This window comes from Nyctibius grandis, chromosome 2, assembly GCF_013368605.1.
Source record: "Nyctibius grandis isolate bNycGra1 chromosome 2, bNycGra1.pri, whole genome shotgun sequence".
NCBI classification, from domain to species: domain Eukaryota; kingdom Metazoa; phylum Chordata; class Aves; order Nyctibiiformes; family Nyctibiidae; genus Nyctibius; species Nyctibius grandis.
Window position 1 is genome coordinate 115,579,280 of NC_090659.1, and position 9,748 is coordinate 115,589,027.

Genomic DNA, 9,748 nt, shown 5'->3' on the forward strand with positions numbered 1-9,748 from the left:
GAAAAATAATATTGGATATCTTCTGAAGAAGGGGGAAGACAGGAGAATTGCCAGTAGTCCTCCAAAGACAGAGACTGCATCCAGTTCTCAAGACTTTTGGGTTTATGGCTCTATTTTGTACTGCAAAAGTACAGCAAACTAACACTTAGCAGTTTCTTTATAAGGCAGCACTATTTTTTCTGATTTTGTTCTGTTTTTTTCCGATTGTGGACTCGATCAAAGAATATTGTCATCCAGCCATTATTCCTCTCTATGATCTAAATTAAGCAACAGAAAATGGCTCTAAATGTACCAGGCTTAGTATCTTTGAGTGTATTTTTTACGTTAACTTTAGCTACTGGAATTTGGGCTTCTTGGAAAAGCAAAAAGGACCAGCAGAACAGAAACCCAACTGAAATGACCATAGTTGGAGGCAGGAATATAAATGTTTTCATTGGACTGTTTACTGCAACAGGTAAGTTTTCTTAAAGGACTTTTAAAAATTCTTCTTAAAACATATGCTTTATATAGATCTGGTGGATTTTTCTTTCAAAGTAAGTGAACTCCTTTAATGTTAGGGCAGATTTTACCTAAGTGTGACTTTAAAGGCATATGGTTTCATGAATCATTTTGGGATGGATTCTTCCAGACCTCTTCACACTGAGTAGAACCTAATGTTTATGTAGATTCTTTTAAATTAAAGAGATTAATTTAAGAGTTTAGTTAAGAGCTAAAGAGTTTAATTTAAGAGTGACTGAAGAATACAACACTTTTCATTAAGGAGGACTGTGGTCTTAATTTTGAAGCAGTTTCTGTTATCCAGCATAACAGAACAATTTTACTCCTGGAACAACTCAGTTCTGTGTGGAATAAAATGCTACTCATGGCAAGTGTTGGGCTCTGTCCTAAAGAGAGAAAGTTTCCCCTCTGAGTGCTGCCCTCTGCTACCCTTTTCTCTCCTTGTTGCCCAGCATCACCTGAAATTTACTTCCCTGACCTGTTTTTTGTGAAGGCTTCCCCAAGTGGTATTTGCCTGGCTAAGACACTTAAGCCCATGTTGTAGGTTCATATTCTGACTGCAACGTCTGCTTGCTTTTTTTTTCCTAATATCTATTTTCTCAGACTGTGTAAGTGATGCTCATGAAGGATGGTCTATATCAGTCACAGCAGAATAACAAAGGCAATTGTTTGCTCCAGCAAAAGTCTTCCACTGAGAAAAACGAAATTAAAAATGAGTATGTTCAAATTGCCTCTAAATGTTTAAATATTGAGCTTTTCCATGCACATACAGATATTCATTCTTGAACCTGGAAAATTATTTAGAGTGAGATTCTAATACTGTTATCTGTACTCAGCAGCACATCTCACTATGGGAGAAAACTTTGTAAAGAAAATAGAAGTGTAATTAAATATTTGTATGAGAAAAATATTTACAAGCTCTCAGAGTGTTTGATAAGACTAGCTGAGAATATGTGTCGCAATTCTTACCTTTCCATCTTCCATGTTTACAGCCACCTGGGTTGGAGGAGCATATATCAATGGCACAGCTGAGATTGTCTACCTGCCTTCAAAAGGACTATTGTGGGTCCAGGCACCCGTGGGATTTGCCTTGTCCCTTGTAATTGGTAAATAATTTGTGTAATCAGGACACATAAGCTTTAAAATAAAATCATATGAGTGTATTAAGACTTGGAACAGAGTATAGAGTACATTTTAAAGGTGGCTTTGCTTCTGCAGTCTCCCATAGATCCAGAATAAGCATTTATAATGCTGTCCTCTAAACTGAAACATAACAAACTCAGGTAGCGTGGAGATAGTGTAGAGTTTTGTCTGCTTGGAGCAATTTATAGGACAAAAATCTTATCTGAGAACATTAGAAGCATGTGCCTATGTGCATATTGCTTTTTTATCATGATCTCTTATTCACAGACTATTGAGAGTATTGGTATCATTTAAATATTTTATTCAAAATTTCTGTGCGATGAAATAATATTATCTTGATTTTTCCACAGAAATGCATTCTTCTGAGCAGTCTCATCTCAGGATGAATTTGTAGTGCATCCAGCTTATCCCACTTTACAGCTGGTCACTATTTTGTTGAAATTAAGCTAGAGTTTGCAGTGTGCTATACCTAAGTTGCTATTTCTAACTCCAAGAATTATTTGACTCAGGCTGAGGTTCAGCTGCCTTGACAAGACCAAAGTTTCTTACAGTCCACACTGGGTTATACCATAACTCTCTAGGGACACAGGATGCAGACCTTGCACAGAAATTTCTAAAAGACCAATAGCCTTTATTCTCAAGTCAGAGTCCAAGTGACGTGAATATGAATCAGGCTTGGAAATATACTGCCAGCATTTCTTACTGTGAGTAATTCTTACTAATGAAATTGGGGAGTGCAGGTCTGATCCTGCAATCTTTACGCAGGTCAGTAGTGCCCAGACAAGCAGTCCTGTTGGCTTCAGGGTTAGGCACAATACGTGTTCTTTGGTTTTAATGAGATGCCTGTACCTCTGAAGTCTAATATTTAGATGAAGGTGGGTGGGACTCAGCTCAATGCACAGATTAAATCAGTGTAGTTCTGGGAAAAGACAATGAAGCCACCAAAATGCAAATGTAACCAGAAAAGGAACGTATATCGACATGTTGCATCACATGATCAAGGACAAAAGTTTGTCTCTTTTTTAGCCAAATATGAGTCTTCAATGCCTTACTCTGCCTACTGACATTTTTCACAGGAAGCATTTCAGAAAACTTTGTGTCTCAGGTTGGTAGGTCATTGCAGATGGAGAGGAGACCACCCTGTGGTGTCCTCTGAGCTCAGTTCCTGTTACAGTCACCCAGGTATCTTATGCCATTTGGGGTGCCCTAGGGGGTCCTACCTGGCCTCCAGTAACCTCTCCGGAAAGATGTAGGTTTGCCAAAAGTGGAAGGTTATATCTGTCATCTGTAAGCAGATATAACCTGGGACCTCTCAGATGGATGAAACCTCACATTTAGGCAAGTGAACTGAGGCTCCAGTGTCTGGCTGCATCATTCTCTAGGGTCCATTATGTATGAAGTCCGAATTCACTATATCAGTCTGATACTCGAATACCATAGTATTCTTACATTTTTTTCATGGAATATAACACATTCAAACTTATACCAAAATGTCATTGCTTCTGATAGGTGCTTTCTTTTTTGTAAATCCAATGAGATCCAAGAATTATGTGACAGTGATGGATCCCCTTCAAGAAGCTTATGGGAACATGATGGGAAGCTTACTCTTCATTCCACCACTGCTAGGAGAGGTGTTCTGGTTTGCAGCTATCCTGGCATCCCTGGGTAAATACTTATTTTGCTGTTATATTTGTTAAACATCATGTGGCACAACTATCAGAGTATAATACACACTTGGGAATTGTATCGGACTAAGCTGTGGAAAGTTGTGCTTCGTGTCTCCTTTTGTGAGAGGAACACAAACATTTCTCATTTCTGGAAAATATGGTTTTTGAGGTTTAAAACAAATGACAGTAGTACATATTCATGATAGTATAATAGAGAGGTCTGGCAATATGAGTTAGTACCTTCCTCTTGCCTGCGGGAGAGCAGATGTAAAAAGGCAAAGTGCCTTGGCAAAGGCCATGCAACAAGGTAGCAGCAAGAGCAGAAAGGGAACACGGGCTCTCCTGAGTCCTCTCACTCCGCCCACTCTCTGTAGACCATGCGCTTCTCATACAGTGTGGTGTGCCGGCATCAAGGGAGTAATATATCCTTATTTATTTTGTATTCTGCACATATGAAATCTGTCTTAAAATGCTTGACTGCTGTCCTTGTCTGCAGGAGCAACAATGAGGGTCATATTGGATATTGGAGGCTCTTTGGCTATCATCGTCTCAGCATGCACTGTTATACTCTACACTCTACTGGGAGGACTCTACTCTGTTGCGTACACAGATGTCATGCAGCTGGTTTTCATTACCCTCAGCCTGGCAAGTCCTGTGCATTTCTTTGTTACCAGTTTTCTAACTAAGGGAAAAAAATTTTTTCAGTATGTCTCAGACCAAAAATAACTCCACCAATACTGGCCCTTGCCCTACAGTTCCTCTTCAGGAGAACAGGTCTCCTGAAATGTCATACAGTTCTTATGCATTTCAGACAGTGCTCACACAAAGCTATTGGCCTTGCTGGGTGAACAAGGCTGCTCCCAAGTAAGGTCTGCAGAACCTGTCCAGAACAATCTTGGCTGGAAAGGAGAGAGATCTGTATACTGAAGGCACCAATTGACCTGAATTACAGACTCATGTTCTTGATGATGCCATGAACCAGAAACATGTAGATTTGGAGTAAGGAAGGGGGAGAAAGTAAGACTCTTAATCTGGGTTTAATCTTATGTAACTTTATGTCCTACCTCTACTTTAATTTCAATATCTGAATAGATTCTCCAAGAACAAGGATCCTGGGGAAATGGTTAATTATTTCCGTTTCTGTCCTAGTGGGTCTGTATCCCCTTTGCCCTGGTGAACTCTGCAACAGAAAGTATTTATTACACTGCAACTCATCAATCTTACCAAGACCCTTGGATTGGGAAGATAGAAACACAGTATCTTGGAAGGTGGCTGGATGACTTCTTCTATCTGGTATGGAGTATTTCTTGGACAGGTGGTTGGAAGAAGGGATTGTGCAGGGACTTTCTGTCTGGAAAATTTGTGGGTTCTTCCAGCCAGGAGCCCTACATTGCACAGTTGGCAGGGGCAGGATGATGTGTAAAACCTCTCAGCCACTCTGCAGCACACTGAATGGACTGGGGAGATTCAGGGCTCAGCTGTTGGAAGGAAACCAGCAGCAGGGACACTCCAGCCTTTACCCACGTGAAGGAATGCACCTCTTGAGTAAGACCATCCAGCCAACTAGTTCCACTCCTGGCACCTAAATGAGGCATTTCCTATCTTTTGAGAGGTTGGTCATGCAGGCTTAATAGTGTGCTTTTAACATAATTATGTAAAATTCCCGCTATTTGAAAAAAAATATTAAAATGACATGACTGCAGGTCATCAGCCAGCAGGGTGCCATTGGCTCCACTGCACAACTCAGCTTTTGAGCTACCAATATAGCCAAGGCTACAGGAGGTTGTTACGCTCTTGCTAGACTAGTAATAGACACACACAGAAGCTTGAGTTTGTTTGATGAGGACAGAATCTTCAGATTTTATCTGATTAAATTTGTCTGCTAAGAAAGTGAAAATGATGATTTTATTTTTAATTTTAAATTATAGTCTAGCTAAGTTTGAAAAGATTTTTTACAAAAGTTGCATTCCTGAAAAACTTCTTTTCCTTCCTCTGTGCCTGTTTCACTATGCCAAGCAACCTATTTTTCGGCTTTCTCAGTCTGCCAAACCATTAATCTGTTTTGATCAAAATTTCACATCCATCACAATGAACACAAAGTAACACCTTCAACCATCAGAAGTATCATCCTCAATAGTTAAAGCTGGGAAATGTTTATGCATTTGAGATTAGAGATTTATAACAGTAAAGATTATAATCGTTTAGATGGATGATTCCCTACAGTAGCCAGCAGCCTGCTGGGTACCACTGGTAACATTTGAATGTTTCAGGTGCTTGGGAGCATCCCATGGCAAACTTACTTCCAAAGAGTGCTCTCCGCTGCCTCACCAGGGCAGGCAAGGCTCATCTCCTATCTCTCTGGACTTGGGTGCTTTTCAATGGCCATCCCCTCTGTGCTCATTGGTGCAGTTGCAGCATCAACAGGTAAAACTAATTGTTTGTCTCTGAATAATGAACATGTTTTTGTCAAAGGTGACTAAAATGGGTTCCAAAGAAGTCCTGATTTAGACTTCAGATTACCTAGTCCTGTGTACCTAAAAGAGTAGCCCTGGCCACCGAGCTAGGTGGTCTGTACCAGAAATGTGGAGCCCTCTGATGTTCAGTGCACAACTACCTAGAGACATTTAAACATCTCCAAGACCTGTTTAAAGCTATTTCCATGAAATGGCTTTTCATGGACCTTCTGTTGAGGAAAGATGAAGGCAGACCGTGTAAAAACTTGTATAAATTATTTTCCAAGAAATCTTGTGTTTGGTTCTGTTAATGCCTTCTGCATGTAAGACCCAGCAATATTATTACAGATTGTTAATAAGGTTCTGAAGAAAACCTGCTTGAAGGAATCAAGAAGTTCAGTCCTGTAAACTCCCAGCCCCCGCCCAGGGGATCAGTCCTGTGTTGGCTGTGAGCAAGGGTTAAAGAGCAGCCAGATCACTGAACATTTAAAGAAATCAGTTGACCTCATTAATTCATCTGTCACTAGGGGCATCAGTGCAAAACTCCCTTCTCCTCATGAGCAGGGTCTAGAAGGTTGACCTTTAACTGTTCCAGTTCTGGAAACACACAAAGCACAGCTATTTCTATAGATGCTACTGGGAAAAAGGAAAATCTGATCTAGTGAGAGCTACTTCATGCTGAGGGGAATCACAAGAGATCATAAGAGAATGCAAAAAATTAATCCAAGTCCTAAAATACCGAGCGGGTCTCACTCCTTAGCCCTGCTGTGACTGGTCCCTGTGGAAAAGCAGCTTCAAAGGCAGCAGAAATGTCAATGAAGGATTTGTTGTGTCTTTTCCTTGTTCTGTTTTAAAGACTGGAACCAGACAAGCTACGGTCTTCCGAGTCCACTCGAGAGAGGGGAATCGGCAATGATACTACCACTTGTTTTACGCTATCTCTGCCCAGCATACATCTCCATTGCTGGTTTGGGAGCCATCGCTGCCGCTGCAATGTCTTCTGCAGATTCAGCTCTACTCTCCGCCAGCTCCATGTTTGCTCACAATATCTACAGGAAAATCCTGAGGAAAAAGGTACTTGGTTACAGCATTCGGTAGTTTTGGTGTCTGGAAAGATGCTTCTGTTTCAAGACCACTTCAAATCCAGTCTGTGTGGTCTGTGATTAGAGGTGTCTGTTCTTCAGCTGCTGGACTGAGTTCTGGAGCCAGAGCTTCAAACATAGGGCAGGGTGTTCATGTCCTTGGTAGGGATACAAATACCCACACTGGTGAGATTTGCTCTGTAGAAAATGACTGATACAAAATTTGGACTAGTATATTAATGGAAACAACTTAAAACCATGACCCTTGAAATTACAGAGGGCAGCTCCAGCTCCAGGGTTTCCTGCCTTGGCCTGCTGCTGGTGGTGAGCACCACCTGAAGGCAGTGAGGGCTTAGTGGGAACCAGCCCAGGGCAGGGCAGTGCTGGGCCCTCCGCCAGTAAAGACTGTGTCTGTAATGTTACAATCTCCTGTTTTACAGGCTACGGAGACAGAGGTCTTATGGGCCATGAGGACCTCCATGCTGATGTTTGGGGCCGGGGCTGCCGGTCTGGCTTTTTATTCCAGCTCTATCTATGACCTCTGGTTCCTCAGCGGGGAACTGGTGTACGCTCTGCTCTTCCCCCAGCTCTGCTGTGCCCTCTTTGCTCCCAGCACCAACACCTATGGCTCAGCTGCTGGCTTCATGGTTGGGCTCCTCCTGAGGCTGCTGGCAGGGGAGCCTGCTCTGAGCATCCCCCCTGTCATCTGCTACCCAGCCTGCTCCCTGGTCAACGGAACCTACAGTCAGCTCTTCCCCTTTAAAACATTCACCGTGCTTCTCACCTTGGGTACCATCATTGCTGTTTCATACCTGGCTGCAGTTTTGTTTCAGAGAAACCTCCTTCCCCACAGCTGGGATGTTTGCAATATCATGGGGGGGACCAGCACCCTCATGCCCCTGCAGCAGATGGAGCAACAGATGGCCTCACCAACAGTTGCACTAGAAGAGAAACATGATTAAATGTGGGGCCTCATTTGAAAGGTCACGGTGCATTCAGCAATTAGAGTATGGCACAAACAGCATCACTCTTCCCTTTGCTTTCTCCAGTAATGAATTATTTAAAGTCCTCTCAGTATAATAAAGACGCAATCTGTTCATCCAAGAAGAATGTGTGAGCTCAAATTCTGTAGTGATTAAAGGCATGTAGTGATGGAGCACGATCTTGTGGTGGTGACCATGGGGCACCTCGGGCCCCAACAGTATTTGCTTCAGGGTGCCCCTGGTACCCCACCCTAAAGCAAAGCTACAAATCACACTCCAACATTTATGGCATTCTCAAGTCACATACTTTTCTTACCACAAAGGAGACAAATTAATGTTTAATAGATTGGGTATTCTTGATTTTTTTAAAAAAGGTGAGCAAACCTGTTCCCATTACTACAGCTATAATCATCCCTGAGGAACACATCAAACCTATAAAAACACAGATTACTGCATGCAGTGCAATCACCACAGCAGTCCAGCCGTAATATCAGTTCTGCACCATTCTTTGCATGCTTTACAAAGCTTTCCTTGATACCGCAAAAACTTTTGCGTATGCCTCTCCCCAGCTGTGGTCTCAGGCCACGCAGCCTGTCTGCCACATGGATGAGGAGAGGACATCCCCTCTCATATGACCTGGTAGGGCAGAAAAAGATGAGCAATATAAAGCAACAGCCCTTAATTAGTGGATAAGAAAGTTCTACATAGCCACTATTTACAAAAACCCAACCAGCTGGAAAAATGGAGGTGCCAGAGAGACTCTTGAATGAGTCTTCTCTTAAACACCTGGTTAAATCACTCATGTGAAGGTGTTACCCAAGCACAGCAGTGGGGTTGTGGAACACATACACAAACTGGTGTGTGAGAACTCAGAGGACTGTGATGACAGAAAGGTGCTGGAAGCTGATCCTGAACCTGCCTGCAGGGACTCAAAATCCTGATGGCAAGATCCCAAAAGATTCAAGCCACCAGGTCTGTACAGGAAAGCCGCTGATACCTTGTTTGCATAAATTCTCAATGAGTCAGAAGAAAAGCAACCCAGCTAACTAGTGAGTTTGACCTCTAGCCTGAAGTCTGATGCACCAAGACCACCCCACTGTGGGATGGGTCATTAGGATGGGAGCTGAAATAAAGATTCAGAAGGATCTTTCAGTGATGGCTCATGGATGGCTGTCATTTTATACTTCCCTTGGCAGCTGTGCAGTGGCTACCAGGGGTCAGTTGCAATCCACCCACAACTGCCAGCAGGAACCACACTCTGGGCAGCCCATTGCCACAAAACCTTTACAAAGTGGTTGTGGGAGCTGCTGTGCATGGAGACACCTGGCACTGTTGGAGGGAAGATATTTACTGACGTATCCAAAATACCGCACAGCAGAGCAACCCTGACAGCCGACCAAGCTGCCCAGGGTGAAAATAGTATGCTGCTCCGTGAATTGCTTCCAGCATGTGCTGAGCATCCCTCTGTGCATGCACAAGGAGAGAAACTCTGCTGGTGCCACTATACACGGCTGCAGCAAGCTCAGTGAGGAGCCATGTTTTACTCTGAAGTGTACCAAAGCAAGTGCAGTGGCTCGGGAGGAGGACTGGCAGCCCTAAGCTCTAGATATGGCTCTGATGACTCTGCTATCCATGTGGAGCATCCATCTCCTTTAAAATACCCATCGTCAGCAAGATGGAGGTTCTGCTCCTCATCAGAAAGATATCACACAGCTTTATGCTTTGCCCTAGTGTGAGTAAACACCTGGGCACACTTAACTTCCCATGCACAGCAGTCCTGTTGATATGCTTTGTTAAACAAAGACCAGAATTTCTTTCCTGTATCTCTAGAGACTGTCATGAAATGTTAATTATAACAACGTGTCTAGAAGAGGGAAAAAAACCTGTTTTGAAAACTAAAAGCATTGCCATTAACTATGGCC

At 42.8% G+C, this 9,748-nt stretch overlaps 1 protein-coding gene across 1 annotated transcript; it reads left to right on the forward strand.

The window, feature by feature from the left end:
• Positions 1–276: 276 nt before the first annotated feature.
• On the forward strand, positions 277–7,805 carry LOC137660371 (high affinity choline transporter 1-like). The gene is made up of 8 exons (XM_068395212.1): positions 277–454; positions 1,491–1,604; positions 3,151–3,306; positions 3,805–3,953; positions 4,458–4,601; positions 5,579–5,732; positions 6,618–6,835; positions 7,284–7,805. The coding sequence occupies exons 1-8, from the start codon at positions 277–279 to the stop codon at positions 7,803–7,805; spliced, it is 1,635 nt and encodes a 544-aa protein (XP_068251313.1).
• The last annotated feature ends 1,943 nt before the right edge of the window (positions 7,806–9,748 follow it).

Coding starts and splice junctions, on each gene's coding strand:
- LOC137660371 (XM_068395212.1), top strand. CDS start 277: ATGGCTCTAAATGTACCAGGCTTAGTATCTTTGAGTGTATTTTTTACG. Junction 3,954..4,457: donor TTTTCATTACCCTCAGCCTG/GCAAGTCCTGTG, acceptor TTTCTGTCCTAG/TGGGTCTGTATCCCCTTTGC. Junction 5,733..6,617: donor TGCAGTTGCAGCATCAACAG/GTAAAACTAATT, acceptor TCTGTTTTAAAG/ACTGGAACCAGACAAGCTAC.